Genomic DNA, 22878 nt, shown 5'->3' with positions numbered 1-22878 from the left:
TTATCATCTCCATGGTTTTGAGAGCGTTTAGTTCCAAGTTGTTGCTGCTGCACCAGGAGGAAAGCTGTCCCACCACATGCCTGTATGCAGATTCATCCCCGTTTTGTATGAGACCAACTACTGTTGTGTCATCTGCAAACTTCAGAACCTTAACAGATGGATCTGTGGAGATGCAGTCATTGGTGTACAGTGAGTAGAGCAGTGGGGAAAGCACACAGCCCTGGGGTGCACCAGTACTGACGGTCAGAGAGCTTGATGTGTGTTTACCAAGTCTAACACGCTGTCTCCTATCGGTTAGGAAATCGGTTATCAATTTGCAGATGGATTCAGGTATGTGTAGCTGGGAGAGCTTGCTGTGTAGCAGAGATGGCATTATGGTATTAAATGCAGAGCTGTAATCTATAAATAAAATCCTTGTGTAGGTTCCTGGGGTGTGTTTTGCCTAAGCAAATAGGGTTTTTAAACCCTCTAACTTCGCTCACCATTCAAAGATGGGAATAAACAAAATTGCTGCAAAACATGTATTTACAACTCAAAGAAATAGTTTATTTAGTCCTACAATCCTGTTACAATATTATCTAAGCTTGCAGAATCATAGTTAGTTTGAGTAATTAGAAGTATGCATCAACACGTTACCAAGCTGTTGTAGACATCACCCAGGGAGAATCGGGGGACCTCAGCGACCTCGAAGGGGAAACAACTGGAACATACACGAACATCACGTCTGCTGATCATCTGGAAAGATCCCGAAGTCAAAGTGTCTTCCCCCTGCCTTTAACGGACAGAATCGTCATAACCGCGCAAGCGCATAAGCAGCTAATCAGAACATGTTTCTATTCCACGCAAGCGCAGAAAGAACACATGCTGCTGATGCTGCCTCAGCGCGTGATCCCAACATGATCTTATTCTGCGCAAGCACAGAAAGACCATATGTTGCTATTTTAGCGCGTGATCAGAACATGTTCTCACTGCGCGCAGGCGCAGAAAGACCACATGTTGCCAATCAAGCGCGTGAACAAAACATTTTTCTTCTACCCAAGGGCAAGAAGAACATGTTGCTTTTTTGATGTTGCTTTGTGGACAAAGAATGTGAGCAAATGTAAGTAATGTAACTTATTGCACAGCAATTCATTGTCCTTACTCTGCACAAGGACAGACAAAATACAGCAACGTCTCCAGTTGCTGTGTTAAACCAAATTAACTCATCCAGTACTGGACAGAGAACACATTTAACATATATACGTGAACAGTAATCCATACATTAAAGGATCCATACATAAAGACAGGCATGTCACTAACGTATCACATTCGGCCCTTGATTAATGTTCATGAACCATATGTTGCAAACCTAACCTTAGACCGACGGCAAAGCCGATAAGCCACATAACAGTTCCACAATGCAATGAGGAACATCACAATACATAAGGCTAGCACTGGATGGATAAGAAAGTTCAACACAGAAGTAGCATTAGAAGAATATCCCATAAAAATATCCCACCAATGATGTGATGTGGCATCTGCAATAGAAGAGCCAACTTTCACAATTTTATCAGCAACAATAGTGGTAGACAGAATATGCTGTGCAAGAGTTTTATTTAATAAAACAATATGTTTCTGAACGTCTTCAGAAGCATTCATTAATTTATGTAACCGCGTCAAGTTAAAATCCCAATTAGGCATATCAGGCATAATTGGGGACCAACATTTAGCCACTGAGGTTTCCCTATCCCCCGCAATAAAAAAAGTTTCATTATGCCAAGTAATGCTAGAAACATTAGACAAACATCCTGAAAAAGGAGTGACCATATGGGGTATTACTGAAACATTTGTCACCAAACATATCTGTTGTGGAGCAATCTCCACCATCATTTCATAATTTAATGGAAGGACAGTCCATTTGCAGACATTAATAGTATTCTGCAAAAGACAAGGTTCATAAACTGCCGACTGCAATTTACAAATAGTACCTTCTAGGGTACTATCACAATATGAAAGGTCATGTGTTTGATTACGCTCATCAACATGTGAACCATGGAACTCTGGTTGCCAGAAATGCTGAAAACCAGGAGCACCCATAATCAAAGGCATGACCACAAATTTACACATGACAGACATGTTGGTGACATTATACATCATAATAATACCCGTGCAGACTGTATCATTGCATATCATTTTCTCAGATTCCAAATGTATCCACCAATCTTGGGGAACTGAAGAATTAAAAACTGACCTCCATACTTGTTCATTACCAGTCATTAATGCTAATTGTATAGAGGTTTTCTGTTGAATCTGATAAATGGTTTGCAATGTACAGACAGTCCAATCAACAAACATTGTCATGTTAGTATCAAACTGATTAGTAAAATATACAGACGAACCAGTTATATCAGCAATCATTGTATCAACACCAGCACTAATCATAGCAGGATAGTATATGGTTGGCATCCATTTGGCCTGTAAAGTCAAAGCATCATTTATTTTACTTCCTGCATTATGCAATCTATTAGCAAGAGTCTCTATATCAAAGCCATTTAAATTTCCAGTAAGAGAGCCATAACCACCAAGCAAGGTATCATACCAAGCTCTTTTGATACGGCCCTTTGGACAAGTCTTTGAAGGAGGAAAAATTATCTGTGTATGCAGAACAGTCTTTTGAGCATGTTGAACTGTCCTGGATCAATTTAGACATTAATGTTCACGAATAACCATTGCAATCCTTGTAGTGGAATGGAGATTTTAAAAATATCAGTAGCATTCTTACACATGTTTAACCCCACTCAAGCTGAGGTGTCAGCTAGTGACACAGGTAGATATTAAGATACCCCTCATCTCGATGCAGTGCAAAGAATGTTCCTACATCCTCTATCTTCTTATCACCCAATTGTAGTGGACATGGGTAATGTGGTCTTTTAGCAGGACTAGGCACCTGCCACACGGTTCCAGGAAGCGTTAAATTAGCAACTGTATATCAGCCTCCAGCTCGGCACTGCTGATTGGACTGGACTTTGTGCTGTTTATCATCCATTGGGAAGCAGTTGAATCTATAGGCACTAGCTTAGTGCCCGGAGTCCAGGCTCCAACCCCTGAAGCGATCAACAACACGATACCAAGGAGTCCCAGCATATAACATGCACGAAAATGATCTATAAATACAAACAAGTATAAATCATTCTTGAAAGTAATATTTTTCTTGCGGGACATGCTCCCACTGCTCTGTTCCAAACTAAATCATCAATAAAGTTTTGTTCTTCCCTTTTAGCAACTACCTCAGCTTTGTCTGGAGGACCAGTTGGTCCTTAAACCCAAATTTTGTCTCTAACATTTACCACATTAGTGGAACTAAAATTTATACCACCCGTCCCCTTACTAAAAGGCTTCCCTCTCTAAAAATAAAGGAATTAGGGTCCCGTTACACTTAATCATCTGCTGTCAGCTGTAACCGAAATAACAACTGATGTACAATCCAGTGTCCATGTTCCCCTATGGCTTCTTTCACACACTGGAGGAAAAAAAAAAATTGAAGCCTTTTTTGCAGTAAACTGCCATTGGGAACAAAAAACAAAACTAAAAATGTATGCGTACTAATGCATTCTAACGCATTAAGTGTAAAAGGGCCCTCAGGAGAACCTGGGCTATATGACTCTTTGGCCTGTGTATACACAGCGCCTCCCCTAGGTTTATTAGAAGGACCTGGTATAAACAAAATCTGTTATATTCACAGTTTGTTTGCATTATTTTATCATTCTAAACCAGAATATGCATAAATTCTAGCATCTTTAACAGAGGTATTCTTGAACAAATAATACACTCTCTCTATATCCGTAAAGAATCAAACCAGACTTCACACAGTTCATTTGAAACAACTCAATTCACACTTCATCAACACATTCTGACACTTTTGTCGTTCAGCTAGTCAGTACAACATTCACAACCCTTTAGCTTAACAGGTAAACAATTTCACTCCTGCACAATTATAGCTAAAAGACAAGGGAACCAGGGGAAAAGTTGCTGGCACAGATATCACCCTGACATCAGCAGAATAATCGCATTTAACCCTGTAAGCAAAATGTGAATATTTGCAGGGGTTTTGAAATTCTAGCAAAACCCAAAATAATCAGCTGTATTTTTTGCCAATTATCTTTGCTGGTCTATTATTGCCCAATCATCATTCTATTTCACTAGCTCAGCATCCGCACCATAACTTAGGTAGATATCACATTCTCTTCACCCCCTGGCCTTTAAAATATATGTACTGCAGAACTTTCCATACTTGCTTAATCAATTGATCGATCGATAAATCAATGTTAGTCTGATACATTTCCAAGCCCATTTGATATAGACGAGACATTCACTACACAGCCGAAATAAAATTATTTTCATAACTTTATTTCAACACTGACTTCAGTAACAAACTTAAATGGACGGTACACACACAGTGCTGCAGCAAACAAGACACACACACCGTCACACACAAGCCAGTTGCGGTACAATCTCTCATCTCTTTTCCTACTATATTTTATCAAAGAACATGTATATCCTAGGAAGTAAGAGTTAAAGGTCAAAGTTTTTAACATTATTACAGTATGTACCCCTATTAAAATGTGTGCCAAGCACCCCCTACTGGGGAGAGCTGCATCTCAAATACTCTCACCAGCTCGCACACATTCCTTAGGAGCTCTCAACACTCGTGCACAAATGTTTTTTTTCCTTCAAACATTCCTCTATGCTTTCAAAACCAGAAATATGAATACACAAATATTCAAAACTCCCTATAGCAGATACACCATATAAAGCATTCACTAAAAACAACAAAAGTTAACCCACCTGTCTTGTCCAGATTATATTACCATTTAAACTCTGCCAGTGCAGTGGTGTACTGTCACTTTTAGGAATTTGCTTTACAAGTTTAAACACAGCACTCCAAGTTTCTGTGGAGAATATACTTCCATATCTATGCAACAAAGACACAGACTGTATTAAAAACTTATTAGGAAAATCTGAGATTCACTGTCAGGTTACTCTCTATCCCTTATTTCCCATCACTGTTTTTTCCTGATCATCAAGAGTATGGGATTTTCCTTAAAAGGGACAAAACAGCAGTAACAACCTGAAGAAAGCTCCCAGCTATTCCTATTCTTTTCAAATCCAACAAAACACATTTGTGCTAAAAATCTTCAAAAAAAAAAACCAAAAACAATTACTTTATGAAACCTGATATACTTATATTCAACCCAGTTAAATGCACACTGTCCTATTTCTGTGCAATGATCAGTGGCCGAGTTTGACTTCTTTTTATTTACAGAAGCTCCCTGCTCCACTGATAACAATCCAAAATATGTGATCATAGGAGTATCTTTCCCAACTACTTCCTCCAGCACATTTCTTAAAAATTGTACATTTAAAATTTTTGTTTCTTCAATTTTGATAACCCCAATGATCTTCATTATTCTCATTATTTCAATTAGAGTCTAATTTAGGATTGAAAAAATGAGATCCGCAGGACAAATGATCCCGGGGATCATTTGCAGCATTGGAATCCCAGACATATGAATCCTATTTGTCAGGATTTCTAATAACTCCTGCTTGGACAATATATTTGTACACTTTAAAGGACTTCCGAGGCCAAAATCCGGCCCCCAAATGTAAAAAAAGTTATCTACCTGTATGACTTTCTAAGGCACGGAGGACGCCGTCCGCGCCCTCCGTGCCGTTCCGCCGGGTCCCCGCCTCTCAATACGACCCCGAATGGCTCCCGACCCCACGGCCAGGGTCGGGCTCTGCTGCCTGTATAAAGATGGCCGCCGACCCTGGCCGCGGCTGCGCACTCCGCATGGCCGCTACTGCGGCTGCGCAGCACTAGGGCCAACCCCCCGATCCACGCTACAGGAAACAGCCTGTTGCGTGGATCGGGGGGTTGGCCCTAGTGCTGCGCAGCCGCAGTAGCGGCCATGCGGAGTGCGCAGCCGCGGCCAGGGTCGGCGGCCATCTTTATACAGGCAGCAGAGCCCGACCCTGGCCGTGGGGTCGGGAGCCATTCGGGGTCGTATTGAGAGGCGGGGACCCGGCGGAACGGCACGGAGGGCGCGGACGGTGTCCTCCGTGCCTTAGAAAGTCATACAGGTAGATAACTTTTTTTACATTTTGGGGCCGTATTTTGGCCTCGGAAGTCCTTTAAGCTTATACCCTCAAGTAAATTAACAACATTGAGGATTTTTGATTCTTTTAACTCACACAATCTTTATCAAACCTTTCTGTAAGTTGTCAGCAACATCCCACTACGTCGCCCGAGAGCGACAACATCACTCGCTTTAACGGGGACCCACTTAAGTACATTAACAACATTAAGGGGCTCTGCCCTAAGACAGTTGCATCACCTGACTTAACAGGGACACACACCCTTTAGAGTATGCACTACATCTAGAGGTTTAACATCTCCCAACTTACTCTCCCATGACTCTGCAGGCACACAATTCACTAATTCTTGAACTAGAATGCTGTAGGGAAGTCCGGACCAGCCGGGAATCTCCACTACACTTTCATTTTTTCGTTTTATCCATCCTTTTAAACATGTTGAATTTTTTTGCTTTCTGCCAAGTGAGCGGGATTTGGACCAGAGGTGGCCCTCATCAAAGTATGACTACACCCCAAGTCCAAGTACACCCTGATATTCGGTTTAAAAGTTACCTCACTTTGAAACTTTTGGCAAAATGCCAAGTAGCTTAAATGCTACCTCTGTTTGAGTAGATATTGAAACTGTTTGCAAAATCTCAATATCCCTTTCCTTTAATGAGATATATCGATTTGAACCCTCAATTTACAAAACTTTGCACGACTCCTGGTGCACAGGGGAGCCACTGGGCAAAATATCAACAAAATCTGAGCATATAATTCAACAAATCAAAAGGAAGGATCCTGCCGACTACGCCAATTAATGTTTTGCCTAAGCAAATAGGGTTTTTAAACTTCGCTCACCATTCAAAGATGGGAATAAACAAAATTGCTGCAAAACATGTATATAAAACTCAAAGAAATAGTTTATTTAGTCCTACAATCCTGTTACAATATTATCTAAGCCTGCAGAATCATAGTTAGTTTGAGTAATTAAAGGTATGCATCAACACGTTACCAAGCTGTTGTAGACATCACCCAGGGAGAATCCGGGGACCTCAGCGACCTCGAAGGGGAAACAACTGGAACATACACGAACAGCACGTCTGCTGATCATCTGGAAAGATCCCGAAGTCAAAGTGTCTTCCCCCTGCCTTTAACGGACAGAATCGTCATAACCGCGCAAGCGCATAAGCAGCTAATCAGAACATGTTTCTATTCCACGCAAGCGCAGAAAGAACACATGCTGCTGATGCTGCCTCAGCGCGTGATCCCAACATGATCTTATTCTGCGCAAGCGCAGAAAGACCATATGTTGCTATTTTAGCGCGTGATCAGAACATGCTCTCACTGCGCGCAGGCGCAGAAAGACCACATGTTGCCAATCAAGCGCGTGAACAAAACATGTTTTTCTTCTACCCAAGGGCAAGAAGAACATGTTGCTTTTTTGATGTTGCTTTGTGGACAAAGAATGTGAGCAAATGTAAGAAATGTAACTTATTGCACAGCAATTCATTGTCCTTACTCTGCACAAGGACAGACAAAATACAGCAACGTCTCCAGTTGCTGTGTTAAACCAAATTAACTCATCCAGTACTGGACAGAGAACACATTTAACATATATACGTGAACAGTAATCCATACATTAAAGGATCCATACATAAAGACAGGCATGTCACTTACGTATCACAGGGTGTCTAGATGCTGTAGTACATAATGCATACACATGTTCACGGCATCATCTGCTGATCTGTTAGGCCTGTAGGCAAATTGCAGAGAGTCCAGCAGGGGATCTGTGATAGATTTCAGATAAGCCATTAACAGTTTTTCGACTGCTTTCATGACCAATGATGTCAGGGTAACAGGCCTGTAATCATTTAAACATGTAGGTTTGGAATTTTTTTGGGATTGGTACAATAGTTGAGCTTTTAAAACAGGCCGGAACAATTGAGAGTTCGAGAGATGCTTTGAATATGTCTGTGAATACAGGAGCTAATTGATCGGCACAGAGTTTCAGGCATTTCGCAGAGATAGTCTGGCCCCATTGCTTTCCTAGTGTTTTGTCTTTTGAAGAGTCTGCTTACATCTGATTGGCATATTGTTAGAGAATGCGCATCTGGGAACAGGTCAATAGATTGTGTCTGGCCTCCTGTGTTGTGTAGTTGCTGAGGCACCGCAGGGGGTGGAGACGTTGGCTGGCAGGAAGAGTGTTTAGTTTGCCTGCTGCAGAGATGGAAATTATGCGAATTGACTTGGTGTGTTTGGCTTTTGTTGCTAGTGTCAAACCTGCAATAAAATGTATTCAGTTCATTTGCAAGCTGCAGATTGTGTAGTGAGGGCGGAGATTTCTTCCTGTAGCTGGTAATTTCATGCAGAGATTTCCATATTGTGAATGAGTCGGCGTTTGAACATTGCTTCTCAAGTTTTTTTAGAATAATCCTTTTTTGCGTCAGTAATGGCTCTCTGCAGTTCGTATTTCGCATCTTTGTAGAGGACTTTATCGCCTGTGCGATATGCCCTTTCTTTATCGAGGCGCAGCTTCCTAAGATGTGATGTAAACCAAGGTTTATCGTTATTGTACCTGGTGCACTTTTTTGTGGGGATGCAGGACTCTTCACAAAAGGTAATATATGATGTCACAGCGTCAGTGTATTCATTTAGGTCACTGGTGGATTCTTTAAATATATACCAGTTTGTTAAATCAAAGCAGCTCTGTAGTTTTTCTACAGCTTCACTCGTCCATTTCTTAACTGTGGTCACTACAGGTTTGGCAGTTTTTAGTCTTTGGGTGTATGTTGGGATAAGCTGTATAATGGCATGATCAGAGTTCCCCAAAGCTGCCCTGCTGACAGAGTGATACGAATCCTTAGTCGTAGTGTAACAGTGATCAAGTGTCTTACCTTCTCTAGTTGCGCTTGTGACGTGTTGCCTGTATTTGGGGAGTTCTTTGGAAAGATTAGCACTGTTGAAATCCCCTAGTATGATAAAAAAGGAATCTGGGTACTCCCTTTCCACCTCGGTGATTTGATCTGCGAGATCTTGGATGGATGTACACAGCAACCAAAATAAATGAAGAAAACTCACAGGGTGAGTAGTAGGGTCTGCAGTTTATGAAGAGAGTTTCCAGCCCAGCCAAGCATGTCCTCTTAATAACTGTAACATCCGTGCACCACCTGTCATTAATATAGAAACAGAGTCCTCCACCTTTGGTTTTGCCAGAAATAAGTGGGTCCCGGTCAGATCTGTAGAGTGTAAATCCATTCATCTGCAGAGCGTTGTCTGGAACAAGCTCAGATAGCCAAGTCTCTGTGCACAATCAAGCGTTTCATTCAAAATAGTCAACAGGGTCGCAAGAAGCGTGTGGAAAAAGCAAGGCGCAAAATAACTGCCCATGAACTGAGAAAAGTCAAGCGTGCAGCTGCCAAGATGCCACTTGCCACCAGTTTGGCCATATTTCAGAGCTGCAACATCACTGGAGTGCCCAAAAGCACAAGGTGTGCAATACTCAGAGACATGGCCAAGGTAAGAAAGGCTGAAAGACGACCACCACTGAACAAGACACACAAGCTGAAACGTCGAGACTGGGCCAAGAAATATCTCAAGACTGATTTTTCTAAGGTTTTATGGACTGATCAAATGAGTGAGTCTTGATGGGCCCGTGGCTGGATTGGTAAAGGGCAGAGAGCTACAGTCCGACTCAGATGCCAGCAAGGTGGAGGTGGAGTACTGGTTTGGGCTGGTATCATCAAAGATGAGCTTGTGGGGCCTTTTCAGGTTGAGGATGGAGTCAAGCTCAACTCCCAGTCCTACTGCCAGTTTCTGGAAGACACCTTCTTCAAGCAGTGGTACAAGAAGAAGTCTGCATCCTTCAAGAAAAACATGATTTTTATGCAGGACAATGCTCCATCACACGCGTCCAAGTACTCCACAGCGTGGCTGGCAAGAAAGGGTATAAAAGAAGAAAAACTAATGACATGGCCTCCTTGTTCACCTGATCTGAACCCCATTGAGAACCTGTGGTCCATCATAAAATGTGAGATTTACAAGGAGGGAAAAAAGTACACCTCTCTGAACAGTGTCTGGGAGGCTGTGGTTGCTGCTGCACGCAATGTTGATGGTGAACAGATCAAAACACTGACAGAATCCATGGATGGCAGGCTTTTGAGTGTCCTTGCAAAGAAAAAGATAAATCCAGAAGGTCCCCGCACACTCATATATGTAGACCAAGTCTGCTGTTTTATTCAAAAACCGTGCCACAATTCCATTCCATAACCAACGATTCGTTTCGGGGCCCCGAGGGGTCCCCTTTGTCAAGGTAAACACACAGAATGGTAACACGTGTAACTGACAAAACATTCTGATATATAGGCAGCAATGGTGTCAACGAGAGTGGGCACTCCACAGGGCGCACGATGTGACGCACGATGTCACACAGACTCGGTGCACAGGCAAAATTGAGGCGGGGTTTCCGCCCGTATGGTCGCATCCTGGGTCATTGAGGGTCCCCAGCTGAACTGCGGAGCATGGCTCAGCTAACGTGTCAGGTATGACACAAGGGAGTATGACCACTTAAGCAGTAGTGTTGTACAACAGTGTGTTTGGTAATCCTTGCAAATGACCAATTGTGTATATTGATTTGTTTATCCATGCAAGTGACCAATTATGCTAATGTTTGACATCATATGCAAATGTAATGACTGGGCGGCAATTTTGAATGTGAGGGGTGGGGGTCATTGACACCATTACTGCCTATATACAGTGGAGGAAATAATTATTTGACCCCTCACTGATTTTGTAAGTTTGTCCAGTGACAAAAATGAAAAGTCTCAGAACAGTATCATTTCAATGGTAGGTTTATTTTAACAGTGGCAGATAGCACATCAAAAGGAAAATCGAAAAAATAACCTTAAATAAAAGATAGCAAATGATTTGCATTTCATTAAGTGAAATAAGTTTTTGAACCCTCTAACAATAAAAGACTTAATACTTAGTGGAAAAACCCTTGTTTGCAAGCACAGAGGTCAAACGTTTCTTGTAATTGATGACCAAGTTTACACACATTTTAGGAGGAATGTTGGTCCACTCCTCTTTGCAGATCATCTCTAAATCCCTAAGGTTTCGAGGCTGTCTCTGTGCAACTCTGAGCTTGAGCTCCCTCCATAGGTTTTCTATTGGATTAAGGTCCGGAGACTGACTAGGCCACTCCATGACCTTAATGTGCTTCTTCTTGAGCCACTCCTTTGTTGCCTTTGCTGTATGTTTTGGGTCATTGTCGTGCTGGAACACCCATCCACGACCCATTTTCAGTTTCCTGGCAGAGGGAAGGAGGTTGTCGTTCAGGATTTCACGATACATGGCTCCGTCCATTTTCCCGTTAATGCGATTAAGTTGTCCTGTGCCCTTAGCAGAAAAACACCCCCAAAGCAAAATGTTTCCACCCCCATGCTTGACGGTGGGGACGGTGTTTTGGGGGTCATAGGCAGCATTTTTCTTCCTCCAAACACAGCGAGTTGAGTTAATGCCAAAGAGCTCTATTTTGGTCTCATCAGACCACAGCACCTTCTTCCAGTCACTCACAGAATCATTCAGGTGTTCATTGGCAAACTTCAGACGGGCCTGCGCATGTGCCTTCTTGAGCAGGGGGACCTTAAGAGCCCTGCAGGATTTTAATCCATTGCGGTGTTATGTGTTTCCAATGGTTTTCTTGGTGACTGTGGTCCCTGCTAATTTGAGGTCATTCACTAACTCCTCCCGTGTAGTTCTAGGATGCTTTTTCACCTTTCTCAGAACCATTGACACCCCACGAGGTGAGATCTTGCGTGGAGCCCCAAAGCGAGGTCGATTGATGGTCATTTTGTGCTCCTTCCATTTTCGAACAATCGCACCAACAGTTGTCACCTTCTCTCCCAGCTTCTTGCTAATGGTTTTGTAGCCCATTCCAGCCTTGTGCAGGTCTACAATTTTGTCTCTGACATCCTTGGACAGCTCTTTGGTCTTTCCCATGTTGGAGAGTTTGGAGTCTGCTTGATTGATTGATTCTGTAGACAGGTGTCTTTTATACAGGTGACTAGTTAAGACAGGTGTCCTTAATGAGGGTGACTAATTGAGTAGAAGTGTCTAACCACTCTGTGGTAGCCAGAACTCTTAATGATTGGTAGGAGTTCAAAAACTTATTTCACTCAATGAAATGCAAATCAGTTGCTATCTTTTATTTATGGTTATTTTTTCGATTTTCCTTTTGATGTGCTATCTGTCACTGTTAAAATAAACCTACCATTGAAATGATACTGTTCTGAGACTTTTCATTTCTTTGTCATTGGACAAACTTACAAAATCAGTGAGGGGGTCAAATAATTATTTCCTCCACTGTATATCAGAATGTTTTGTCAGTTACACGTGTTACCATTCTGTGTGTTTACCTTGACAGAGGGGACCCCTCGGGGCCCCGAAACGAATCGTTGGTAATCGAATGGAATTGTGTCACGTTTTTTGAATAAAACAGCAGACTTGGTCTACATATGAGTGTGCAGACCTTCTGGATTTATCATTGACTGTTACTCAGGTCCAGCCCCTCCACAGTGGTGTGCGGTTCCTCCTCTGATTCCTTGCAAAGAAAGGTCTCCTTCAGGATTTTTTGGTAGACAGTGCTGTGTGTCGCTAGCACTGCGGTGGGTATAGCAACGCGCAGGGGGGTCCTGGAGGCACACCATGAGGCAACGGAGGCTGGTGTTAGTGTGCACAACCAGCCTCTGTGCCCCACTAACATAATTAAATCCCACCTTGGGTTCTCTTTAAAGAGGAGCTGTTAGGCATAGTGTCTCCGGAAAAAAAACCACATGTATAAGTAGAAAAATACTTGCTGTACTTACATAACATATGGATTGTACTGTCCATGTTTTGCTTTGCAGCTAGATATATATATATCTCTATATATCTATATCTCTATATATCTATCTCTATATCTATCTATCTATCTCTCTCTCTCTCTCTCTCTCTCTCTCTCTCTCTCTCTCTCTCTCTCTGTCTCTCTCTCTCTCTCTCTCTCTCTCTCTCTCTCTCTCTCTAAATCCAAATAAGCTTTATTGGCAGGACCAAATACATTTAGCATTGCCAAAGCAAAATAGAACATTAACGTGGGGGGGGGAGGGATTGTGGGAATAAGGGAAGGACATGGGTATACAGTCCATAGGAGGATGTACGGGATGGTATGGGGGGGATGGGGTATATAGTCCATAGGGGAGGGGGGTATAGGCATACAGTCCATAGGGGAGGGGAGTATGGGGTTATACAGTCCATGTGTTATCATGTTCCTCTCGGTGGCAGGCCGTGACATATCGGGCAGCTATTTGCACAGTTTCTTCCTCTTCCCCCAGTATGATATAGTTTCCTCTCCTCATCTGTGGAGGTGAAATCTGCAATGTGGGCGGAGAGTCTTTGGAAATGGGCGGTCCTCAACGGTGTATATTTGCTGCAGTGTAGTAGGAAGTGGGCCTCATCCTCCAGGACCCCCTGGTCACATTGCCTGCACAGTCTCTCCTCCCGGGGCTTCCATGTCTGTCTGTGTCGTCCTGTCTCTATCTCCAGGTTGTGGGCGCTCAGACGGTACAGGCTCAAGGCCTGTCTATCTTTGTGGTGGTGTAGCCTCTCCAGATATGGGGCCATTGTGTACTCCCTCTGTAGTGATTGATAGACAGCGAGTTTCTTGGAATTCTTTATGTCACATCTCCATTCCTCTATGTATCGTTCCTTGCAGCTTTCTATAGTCTGTTTTATTTGGGCTTTTGTCAGCCTGTGTTGGTGGTCTTGGCTGGGCTGGCTCTTGACGTTTTGTTTCAGAGAGCGTGGTTTGGCCTCCCCACCCTGGCTCAGTGAGGCTTTATGGTGGTAAGTGCTGGGGTTGCTGCTCTGTATATGCGCCCAATATGAGAGCGCCCTCTGCTGGATAGTCAGCCATAGTGGGAATCTGCCTAGCTCTGCCCGGCAAGCTGAGTTCGAAGTGCTGCGATGGACTTGGAGAAGATACTTGCAGAACTCTAGATGGAAGATTTCTGTTGGGCTGGAGTCCCATTTTGATTGGTCAGGGTAGGTGACCGGGCCCCATACCTCACTGCTATAGAGCAGGATTGGGGTGATGATGCTGTTGAATATCTTTACCCAGACTCTCACCGGTGGTTTTAGGTGGTAAAGTTGCCTTCTGATGGCATAAAACGTTCTGCAGGCTTTTTCCTTCAGGGCCTCTACTGCTGGTTTAAAGCTCCCAGTTTGGTTAATTTCCAGCCCCAGGTAGGTGTAACTGTTTGTGGTCTCCAGTGGGCAGCCATTTAATATAAATGAGGAGGTGGGCATTTTTAGATTTTTTTTCTCTGGAACACCATCACTTTTGTCTTCTTTGGGTTGATGGGCAGTGCCCATGTGGTGCAGAAACTCTACAGTACTGCCAGGCTGTCCTGTAGGCCCCTTTCTGTTGGGGAGAGCAGCAGGAGATCATCTGCATACAGCAGGAACTTCACCTCGTGGTCATGCAAGAGGAGGCCTGGTGCTGGGGAGGATTCCAGGGCTACAGCCAGTTGGTTAATAAATATGTTAAAGAGCGTTGGGCTCAAACTGCAGCCCTGCCTGACTCCTCGACCCTGCTTGAAGAACGCGCTTCTCTTCCCGTCCACTTTCACACTGCATTGGTTCCCAGTATATGAACTCTTGATGACATCATAGATTCTACCTCCTATTCCGCTCTCTAGGAGTTTTAGGAAAAGGCCTGAGTGCCACACCGAGTCAAACGCCTTCTTAAAATCCACAAAGCAAGCGTGTATTTTGCCGCGTGAGCTGTGGACATGGGTCTTGATAAGGCTGTGCAGTGTGTAGATGTGGTCGGTTGTGCGGTGGTTTGGCATGAACCCAGCTTGGCTTTTGCTGAGTACGTCCTGCTGTGTGAGGAAGGAGAGGATCCTTTTATTGATGATGCTGTTAAACAGTTTCCCCAGTGTACTGCTGACACAGATTCCTCTGTAGTTTGCTGGATCGTATCTGTCCCCATTCTTGTAGATGGGTGTTATGAGGCCTTCACTCCAGGCCTGAGGAAAGGAGCCCGCACTCAGGATAAGGTTTAAAAGTCTTGCGAGTGCCTCATGTATGTCCGGGGGGCTGTATTTGATCATCTCTGGCAGAATGCCATCGGTACCGCTAGCCTTCTTACATTTTATCAGCTTTGTTCTTTCTCTTATTTCCTCCATCGTGATTGGTGTATCCAGGGGGTTTTGAAAGTCCTTGATTGTCTCCTCCATGTCCTTCAGCTTTGCGGCTATTTGTTTCTGTTCCGGGGTTTGGGCATTTTCTGGGATGTCTTTGTAGAGGTCCCTGAAGTAGTGGAGCCAGATGTGGCCATTTTGGATGTGTAGAGGGCTTTTCTTGGGCTTTGTCCCAATGTGGTTCCAGGTCTCCCAGAATGAGTTGTCTTGGAGGGAGTCCTCCAGCTGTTGGAGTTTGTGGGAGATGTGGCTCTGTTTTTTCCGCCTGAGGGTGTCTTTGTATTGTCTCTGTAGGTGGTCATGGGCTTCCCTTAGGTCCTGGTTGTTGGGGTCTCTGTGCTTTTGGTTAGAGGCTGCCCTTAGAGAATTACGTAGAGCCTTGCACTCACTGTCAAACCATTTTTGGGACTGTTTATTTGTGGATCTCTTAAAGTTGGTCTGCTTGAGGCCGGCGAGTACTGCCATGTTAAATAAGATGTTGCTGATGTCCTTCACTGCATGGTTGACACCTTGTTTGTTTGGTTCATATAGGTTGGTATGAAAGTTTGTCAGCAGTTCTTGGATTTTGGCAGTGTTGGTCATGTTGGTGAATTTGATGGCAGACTCTTTGGCCCATTTGAAGGATGGTGGCAGCTTGTAGAGACCGTTCTGGTGAGGTTGCTGTGTGGTTGGTTTTATCGGTGGATTTCAGGTACAGCAGGATTTGGTTGTGGTCTGACAGGTGTGTTTCAGGGGTGACTATGAGGGCATTGATGTTTATGGGGTCTGGGTCTGTGACAGCATAATCTACCACACTGCTGCCTACATGTGAGTTCATAGTAAATCTCCCAAGAGAGTCACCCCTGGTTCGCCCATTCATTATGTATAGGCCGAGGCTCCGGCACAGGTTCAACAGGGCTTTCCCACTTTTGTTTACTGTCTTGGCATAGCTGTTTCTTGCTGTCTGCATTGGTTCCTGGTAGTAGCTCTCTCCTCCAAGTATGTATGTGTTTCCCTCAGAGGTCAGATAGTCCTTCTCTGTGCCTGTTCTAGCGTTGAGTTCTCCATAGATGAGCACTCTGCCCTGAGACTGGAAGTGGCTGACTTCTCTTTGTAGGACCTCATAGATGTCAGGTTTGTAGTAAGGGGACTCTGTTGGGGGGATGTATGCTGCACACAGGTACATGTCAGACTGAGAGGTGAGGATGGAGCTGTTTATTTTGATCCAGATGTGTCTGTCTCCTCGTTTGATTGCTTTGATGTGCTCTGTGAGCTCCTCCTTATACCAGATTAGTATGCCTCCTGAACGGCGGCCCTGTTTAATGTTCCTGTTTTTCTGGGCAGATATGGAGAATTCCCGGTACCCCATGGGTACGAAAGATTCATCCTCTGCCCGGGTCCATGTCTCCAGGAGGATTTCGATATCAATGTTTTCAAGTCTCTTTTTAAAGTCTGGATCATTTGTTTTGGATCCAAAAGCTGAGGCGTTCAGCCCTTGGATGTTCCAGCTACTGATAAGGGATGTCATTTTGAGTCGGTTTACCTATCTCTCTCTATCTCTCTATCTCTATCTCTCTATCTCTATCTCTCTCTCTATCTCTCTCTATCTCTCTCTCTATCTATCTCTCTCTCTCTCTCTCTCTCTCTCTCTCTCTCTCTCTCTCTCTCTCTCTCTCTCTCTCTCTCTCTCTCTCTCTCTCTCTCTCTCTCTCTCTATCTCTATCTCTATCTCTCTCTCTATCTCTCTATATCTATATCTATCTATCTATCTATCTATCTATCTATCTATCTATCTATATATATATATATCTATCTCATAAAGAGATTTCTATTCCTGAGTTTCCATTTTAGGAAGACTGTGTGTGAAGCCAATCGTGATGTCATATCCTCCCTTACTGTTTGCCCTCTTCCTTTTGATTTAGTATGCATTAGCACTCCCTTTTCCCAGCCCTCAGACACTCCCACCAAGCTATGGCTTCTCATACATCATCATTGTGCGACTCTGCAGAGATTGTTTATGTTTGAGGACAGGATGTCAAAAAGATGGCAAGTGATTCTGCATGTAGGTTTGTGCAGCAGTGACATAGCCTAAAGACTGCACTTGATAACACATTACTTTTCATACACACTGAATCATCTTTAGAGGTGTGTGACAGCATGAGCAGTTACTGGCTAATGATAGACAGACCAAACAATGTGTCATGTCAAAGCTCCTCAGCACACTTATATTGTTGCAGTTTGTCATGGGTGTACCTGTGTAAAATAGCTCCTATATCGAACACTACAATTGCGCTTGCCTCAAGCAGAGAGCCGCTTTTCATGACCATGCATTTAAATGCTAGCTACAAACCATACAATTCTACACGCCATACAATTATTAGGCAGATTTATCAGCCAGATTGATTGTTACCAACATATTCAATCTGAACAGTTACTGTCCTATGGAGAGGCAGGAGGCTGCATGTACTGTCCTATGGAGAGGCAAGTGGCTGCATGTACTGTCCTATGGAGAGGGAAGGAGAGGCAGGAGGCTGCATGTACTGTCCTATGGAAAGGCAAGTGGCTGCATGTACTGTCCTATGGAGAGGGAAGGATAGGCAGGAGGCTGTATGTACTGTCCTATGGAGAGGAGAGGGGAGGCAGGGGGCTGCATGTACTGTCCTAAGGAGAGGGGAGGCAGGGGGCTGCATGTACTGTCCTATGCAGAGGAGAGGCAGGAGGCAGCATGTACTGTCCTATGGAGAGGGGAGGAGAGGCAGGAGGCTACATGTACTGTCCTATGGAGAGGAGAGGGGAGGCAGGGGGCTGCATGTACTGTCCTATGCAAAGGGGAGGAGAGGCAGGAGGCAGCATGTACTGTCCTATGGAGAGGGAAGGAGAGGCAGGAGGCTGCATGTACTGTCCTATGGAGAGGCAGGAGGCTGCATGTACTGCTAATTACAACAGAGAGAAAATGTGTTCATCAACCAAGTGAACCTGACAAATCTGGCTTTGCAAATTTGGCCTATTGGCTAATCACGAGACATTGCTCATGTAAATATGCATTTGCTTTCGCATGCCTAAATATGCAGGGTCAAAAACCAAAAACCGCAAAACAATTGCCCTGCGGGAATTAGTTCATGCTACATAGCACTATCCAGGGGCGCCACGAGGAGGCTTCCCATTGCCCCCGGCTGTATGGGGGCATTGGGAAGCCTCCCCGTGGCGCTCCTGGATAGTGCTATGTAGCATGAACTAATTCCCGCAGGGCAACCGCTTTGCGATATTAGTTTTTGACCCTGCAAAGTTTGGCATGCGAAAGCAAATGCATTTTTGCATGAGCAATGCCTCATGACAAGCCAATTTAGCCAGATTTGCACAGCCAGACTTGTAAGGGTTAAGCTTGGTGTTGAGCACGCATAAATCTTCTTGTAGTAAGCAGGCTGCATGTACTGTCCTATGGAGAGGAGAGGGGAGGCAGGGGGCTGCATGTACTGTCCTATGGAGAGGAGAGGCAGGGGGCTGCATGTACTGTCCTATGGAGAGGAGAGGCAGGAGGCTGCATGTACTGTCCTATGGAGAGGGGAGGAGAGGCAGGAGGCTGCATGTACTGTCCTATGGAGAGGGGAGGAGAGGCAGGAGGCTGCATGTACTGTCCTATGGAGAGGGGAGGAGAGGCAGGAGGCTGCATGTACTGTCCTATGGAGAGGGGAGGAGAGGCAGGAGGCTGCATGTACTGTCCTATGGAGAGGGGAGGAGAGGCAGGAGGCTGCATGTACTGTCCTATGTAGAGGAGAGGCAGGGGGGCTGCATGTACTGTGCTATGGAGAGGCAGGGGGCTGCATGTACTGTGCTATGGAGAGGCAGGGGGCTGCATGTACTGTGCTATGGAGAGGCAGGGGGCTGCATGTACTGTGCTATGGAGAGGCAGGGGGCTGCATGTACTGTGCTATGGAGAGGCAGGGGGCTGCATGTACTGTGCTATGGAGAGGCAGGGGGCTGCATGTACTGTGCTATGGAGAGGCAGGAGGCTGCATGTACTGTGCTATGGAGAGGCAGGAGGCTGCATGTACTGTCCTATGGAGAGGGGAGGAGAGGCAGGCTGGGGTGAGGTAAGAAAGGATAGAGAAGATAGAGAAGGGCGGTCAGAACTGAGGGGATGTTCAGGGTAAATAATCAGCCAGGGTAGGGGATGGTAACAATTGAAGGGCTAGCCAGGGCCCGTTTCCGTATGGGCAAACAGCCCCAAACATGTGCACCCCTCACCTATAGAAGCGCCACAGCTTCCAGTTTGCCCCTCCATAGAAGCACTACAGTTCCCAGCATGCTCCACCTCTCCATAAATGCACCACAGCTCCCAGCATTCCCCTCCATATAGTATTGGGGTGTCCCCAGGGCCCAAGAGCTGGCTGCCGACCCCATCCCCCCAATGTGTATTGCGGTCCGCGGTGCCCCTGCAGAGTATTTGGAGCAAGACGCACTCACCTGTCCAAACGGCATGCTCCTCCTTCAGTCTGTATGCATCATCCTTGTGGATGCCTCATCTCCATGACCTGGCGGCATGTACATTACTCGTGTGCCACTGGGTCATGGAGATAAGGTGTCTGTGTGGATGAAGACGGAGGCACCCAGAAGAGTGTGTCAGAGAGACAGATGAGGGCACTCCTCTGCGAATACTCTGCAAAGGCGTCATGGACAACTATACACAGAGGGAAGGGGGGCATGCTAGGAGCTGTAGTGCCTCTACAGAGGTGGGCATGCTGGGAGCTATAGTGCCTCTACAGAGGTGGGCATGCTGGGAGCTGTACTGCCTTCTATAGACGTGGGCATGCTAGGAGCTGTAGTGCCTCTATGGAGGGGGCAGCCTCTATATAGGTGGGCATTCTGGGAACTGTTGTGCCTCTGTATAGGTGGGCAAGCTGGGAGCTGTAGTGCCTCTATGGTAGGTGGAGGGAACAAAGAGGTCATCATCTAATGCTGCTGCCTGGGTGGGAGGTCAGGACCAGGTACTCACACAGGCTTGAAGTCACTGTCTGCAGCAGAAGTTATTCTAAGCCAGGCACCCGATCCTTCAGCTTCCTGATCTCTATTCTTTACAGAGTCCTGCTTCTGCTTCTCCCCACCTGCACTTCGGATGATTCAGCACTCTCTCCCTCCCCCGTGCTTTGCTATCGGGACTCAAAGGAGGGAGGGGGGAGTGTATACACAAAGCTGCTGTGGCCTTTCTGATGAGTTCTGCTGTGCACAGAGGTCTGTCTCCATCTCTGCCTGAGCCCTGGGGTTTCTGACGTGTCGTATGTCTGCCCCAGCGGCGTGATGAGACCTCCGTGCAGCACTTGTTCCTCTATGCTGCTGCCTGCTCTGATCAGCTGATCGCTACTAACGTTCCGCATTAGCCGCCGCAAACAGTCTTGTATTCAGTCCTCCGGCAACTACAGATGATGTCGGTGACATCTCTGTATTGCCAATCAGAGTGGTGCAGAGGCGTGGCTGGGGAAAACGTGAGGGGCAGAGAGAGCAGCCAATCAGGCTGCACCACTACATAAAGGGGAGGAATATGAAATGAAGGGGAGGCACAGGGAGGAGAAGAGGAAAACAAAAAGCCGCCCAGCATTCACTGCTGCGGCTCTTCGTACGAATTAGGAGCTGGGAGGCAATATTTTGTAAATCATATTAATGTAAAAATGTGAATGCTTTTTTAATGTGCCAGTGCCTTTTTAGCATGTTTTTAGGCTTGATTAAAGAGGGATATAGAAAACTATTTTTTAAATTCACGCCTAACAGTTACTCTTTAAAGAGACTCCGTAACAAAAATTACATCCTGTTTTTTATCATCCTACAAGTTCCAAAAGCTATTCTAATGTGTTCTGGCTTACTGCAGCTTGTTCTACTATCACCATCTCTGTAATAAATCAACTTATCTCTCTCTTGTCAGACTTGTCAGCCTGTGTCTGGAAGGCTGCCAAGTTCTTCAGTGTTGTGGTTCTGCTATGAACTCCCCCTTCCTGGCCCCTCTATGCACACTGCCTGTGTATAATGATCTCTTGAGATACAAAAGGAAGGATGTATACAGCCTGCTTGTGTATGAATGTATTTTCTATGTGTGGACATACTGTACATCAACCTACTTCCTGTTTTGGTGGCCATTTTGTTTGTTTATAAACAAACTTTTTAAAACTGTTTTTAACCACTTTTAATGCGGCGAGGAGCGGCGAAATTGTGACAGAGGGTAATAGATGTCCCCTAACGCACTGGTATGTTTACTTTTGTGCGATTTTTAACAATACAGATTCTCTTTAAGGTCAGTGTTCACGACTCCACCATAAGAAAGAGACTGGGCAAAAACGGCATCCAAGGTGCAAACCACTTTTAAGCAAAAACATTAAGGCTCGTCTCAATTTTGCTAAAAAACATCTCAATGATTGCCAAGACTTTTGGGAAAATACCTTGTGAACCGACGAGACAAAAGTTGAACTTTTTGGAAGGTGCGTGTCCTGTTACATCTGGCGTAGAAGTAACATAGCATTTCAGCAAAAGAACATCATACCAACAGTAAAATATGGTGTTGGTAGTGTGATGGTCTGGGGTTGTTTTGCTGCTTCAGGACCTGGAAGGCTTGCTGTGATAGATGGAACCATGAATTCTACTGTCCACCAAAAAATCCTGAAGGAGACCTCAGGAAGGGGGCAAATAGTTTTTCACATCACTGTATTAGTTTTCTGTTAAGTTGCCTAATAATTATGCACAGTAATAGTCACCTGCACACACAGATATCCCCCTAAAATAGCTAAAACTAAAAACAAACTAAAAACTACTTTCAAAAAATATTCAGCTTTGATATTAATGAGTTTTGGGTTTGAGAACATGGTTGTTCAATAATAAAATTATCCCTCAAAAATACAACTTGCCTAATAATTCTGCACTCCCTGTATACCCCCTACCTACATATACTGGGCACATATACCCCTGCCTACATATACTGGGCACCTATACCCCTGCCTGCATATACTGGGCACCTATACCCCTGCCTGCATATACTGAGGACACTGGCTGTTTGCCATTATGTGCATTTTCTGGTGAAAAGCTGTGTTATTACGTGCATTTACTTGCCACGCCCACTTTACATGTATTTTGGGGGAAGGGGGGGAAACACTATGGCAGAGCTCAAACTTCCCTGGCAGACCTTTTACAGCAATACTAAAATCATGTATATTTGGCCCCACCCCACGACCATGCCCACATTCTGTTGCATGACCATGGCCATTTTTAAGGCGATTTTTGTCCATGAAAAAAATCTTTTGTCAGTTAATTTTAGGTATTTGTCAGTAAAAAATAACGTGAAAGGTTGGCAACACTGCCCGACCCGCTGCAGGCTTCTAGTCCACACCATTCGTCACAGTTGGGATGAGGTTTTGATGATTGTGTGCTGTGCCTCTTTCTCCACACATGGGCTATCATTCATAAAGCATTTCCGCATGCGGAAATGGTGAAAACAGGCGACTTTACCGAACACCTAGCAAGATCTTCATTCATAAAGGCTCTTTCCGCATGAAAAGCTGTCATTACC

At 44.8% G+C, this 22878-nt stretch overlaps 2 protein-coding genes across 2 annotated transcripts in view; one reads left to right on the top strand and one right to left on the bottom strand.

The window, feature by feature from the left end:
- ATP5PB (ATP synthase peripheral stalk-membrane subunit b) overlaps window positions 1–22878 on the top strand; it is a 130142-nt gene that overhangs the window by 14015 nt on the left and 93249 nt on the right.
- Window positions 525–20530, bottom strand: LOC137544500 (uncharacterized). Its single transcript, XM_068265583.1, has 2 exons — window positions 20326–20530; window positions 525–3143 (listed from the first exon to the last, which is right to left on the bottom strand). The coding sequence occupies exon 2, from the start codon at window positions 2443–2445 to the stop codon at window positions 1327–1329; it is 1119 nt and encodes a 372-aa protein (XP_068121684.1). The 5' UTR covers window positions 2446–3143; window positions 20326–20530; the 3' UTR covers window positions 525–1326.

This window comes from Hyperolius riggenbachi, chromosome 2, assembly GCF_040937935.1.
Source record: "Hyperolius riggenbachi isolate aHypRig1 chromosome 2, aHypRig1.pri, whole genome shotgun sequence".
Taxonomy (NCBI): Eukaryota; Metazoa; Chordata; class Amphibia; order Anura; family Hyperoliidae; genus Hyperolius; species Hyperolius riggenbachi.
This window is presented reverse-complemented; position numbering and strand designations above follow the sequence as displayed.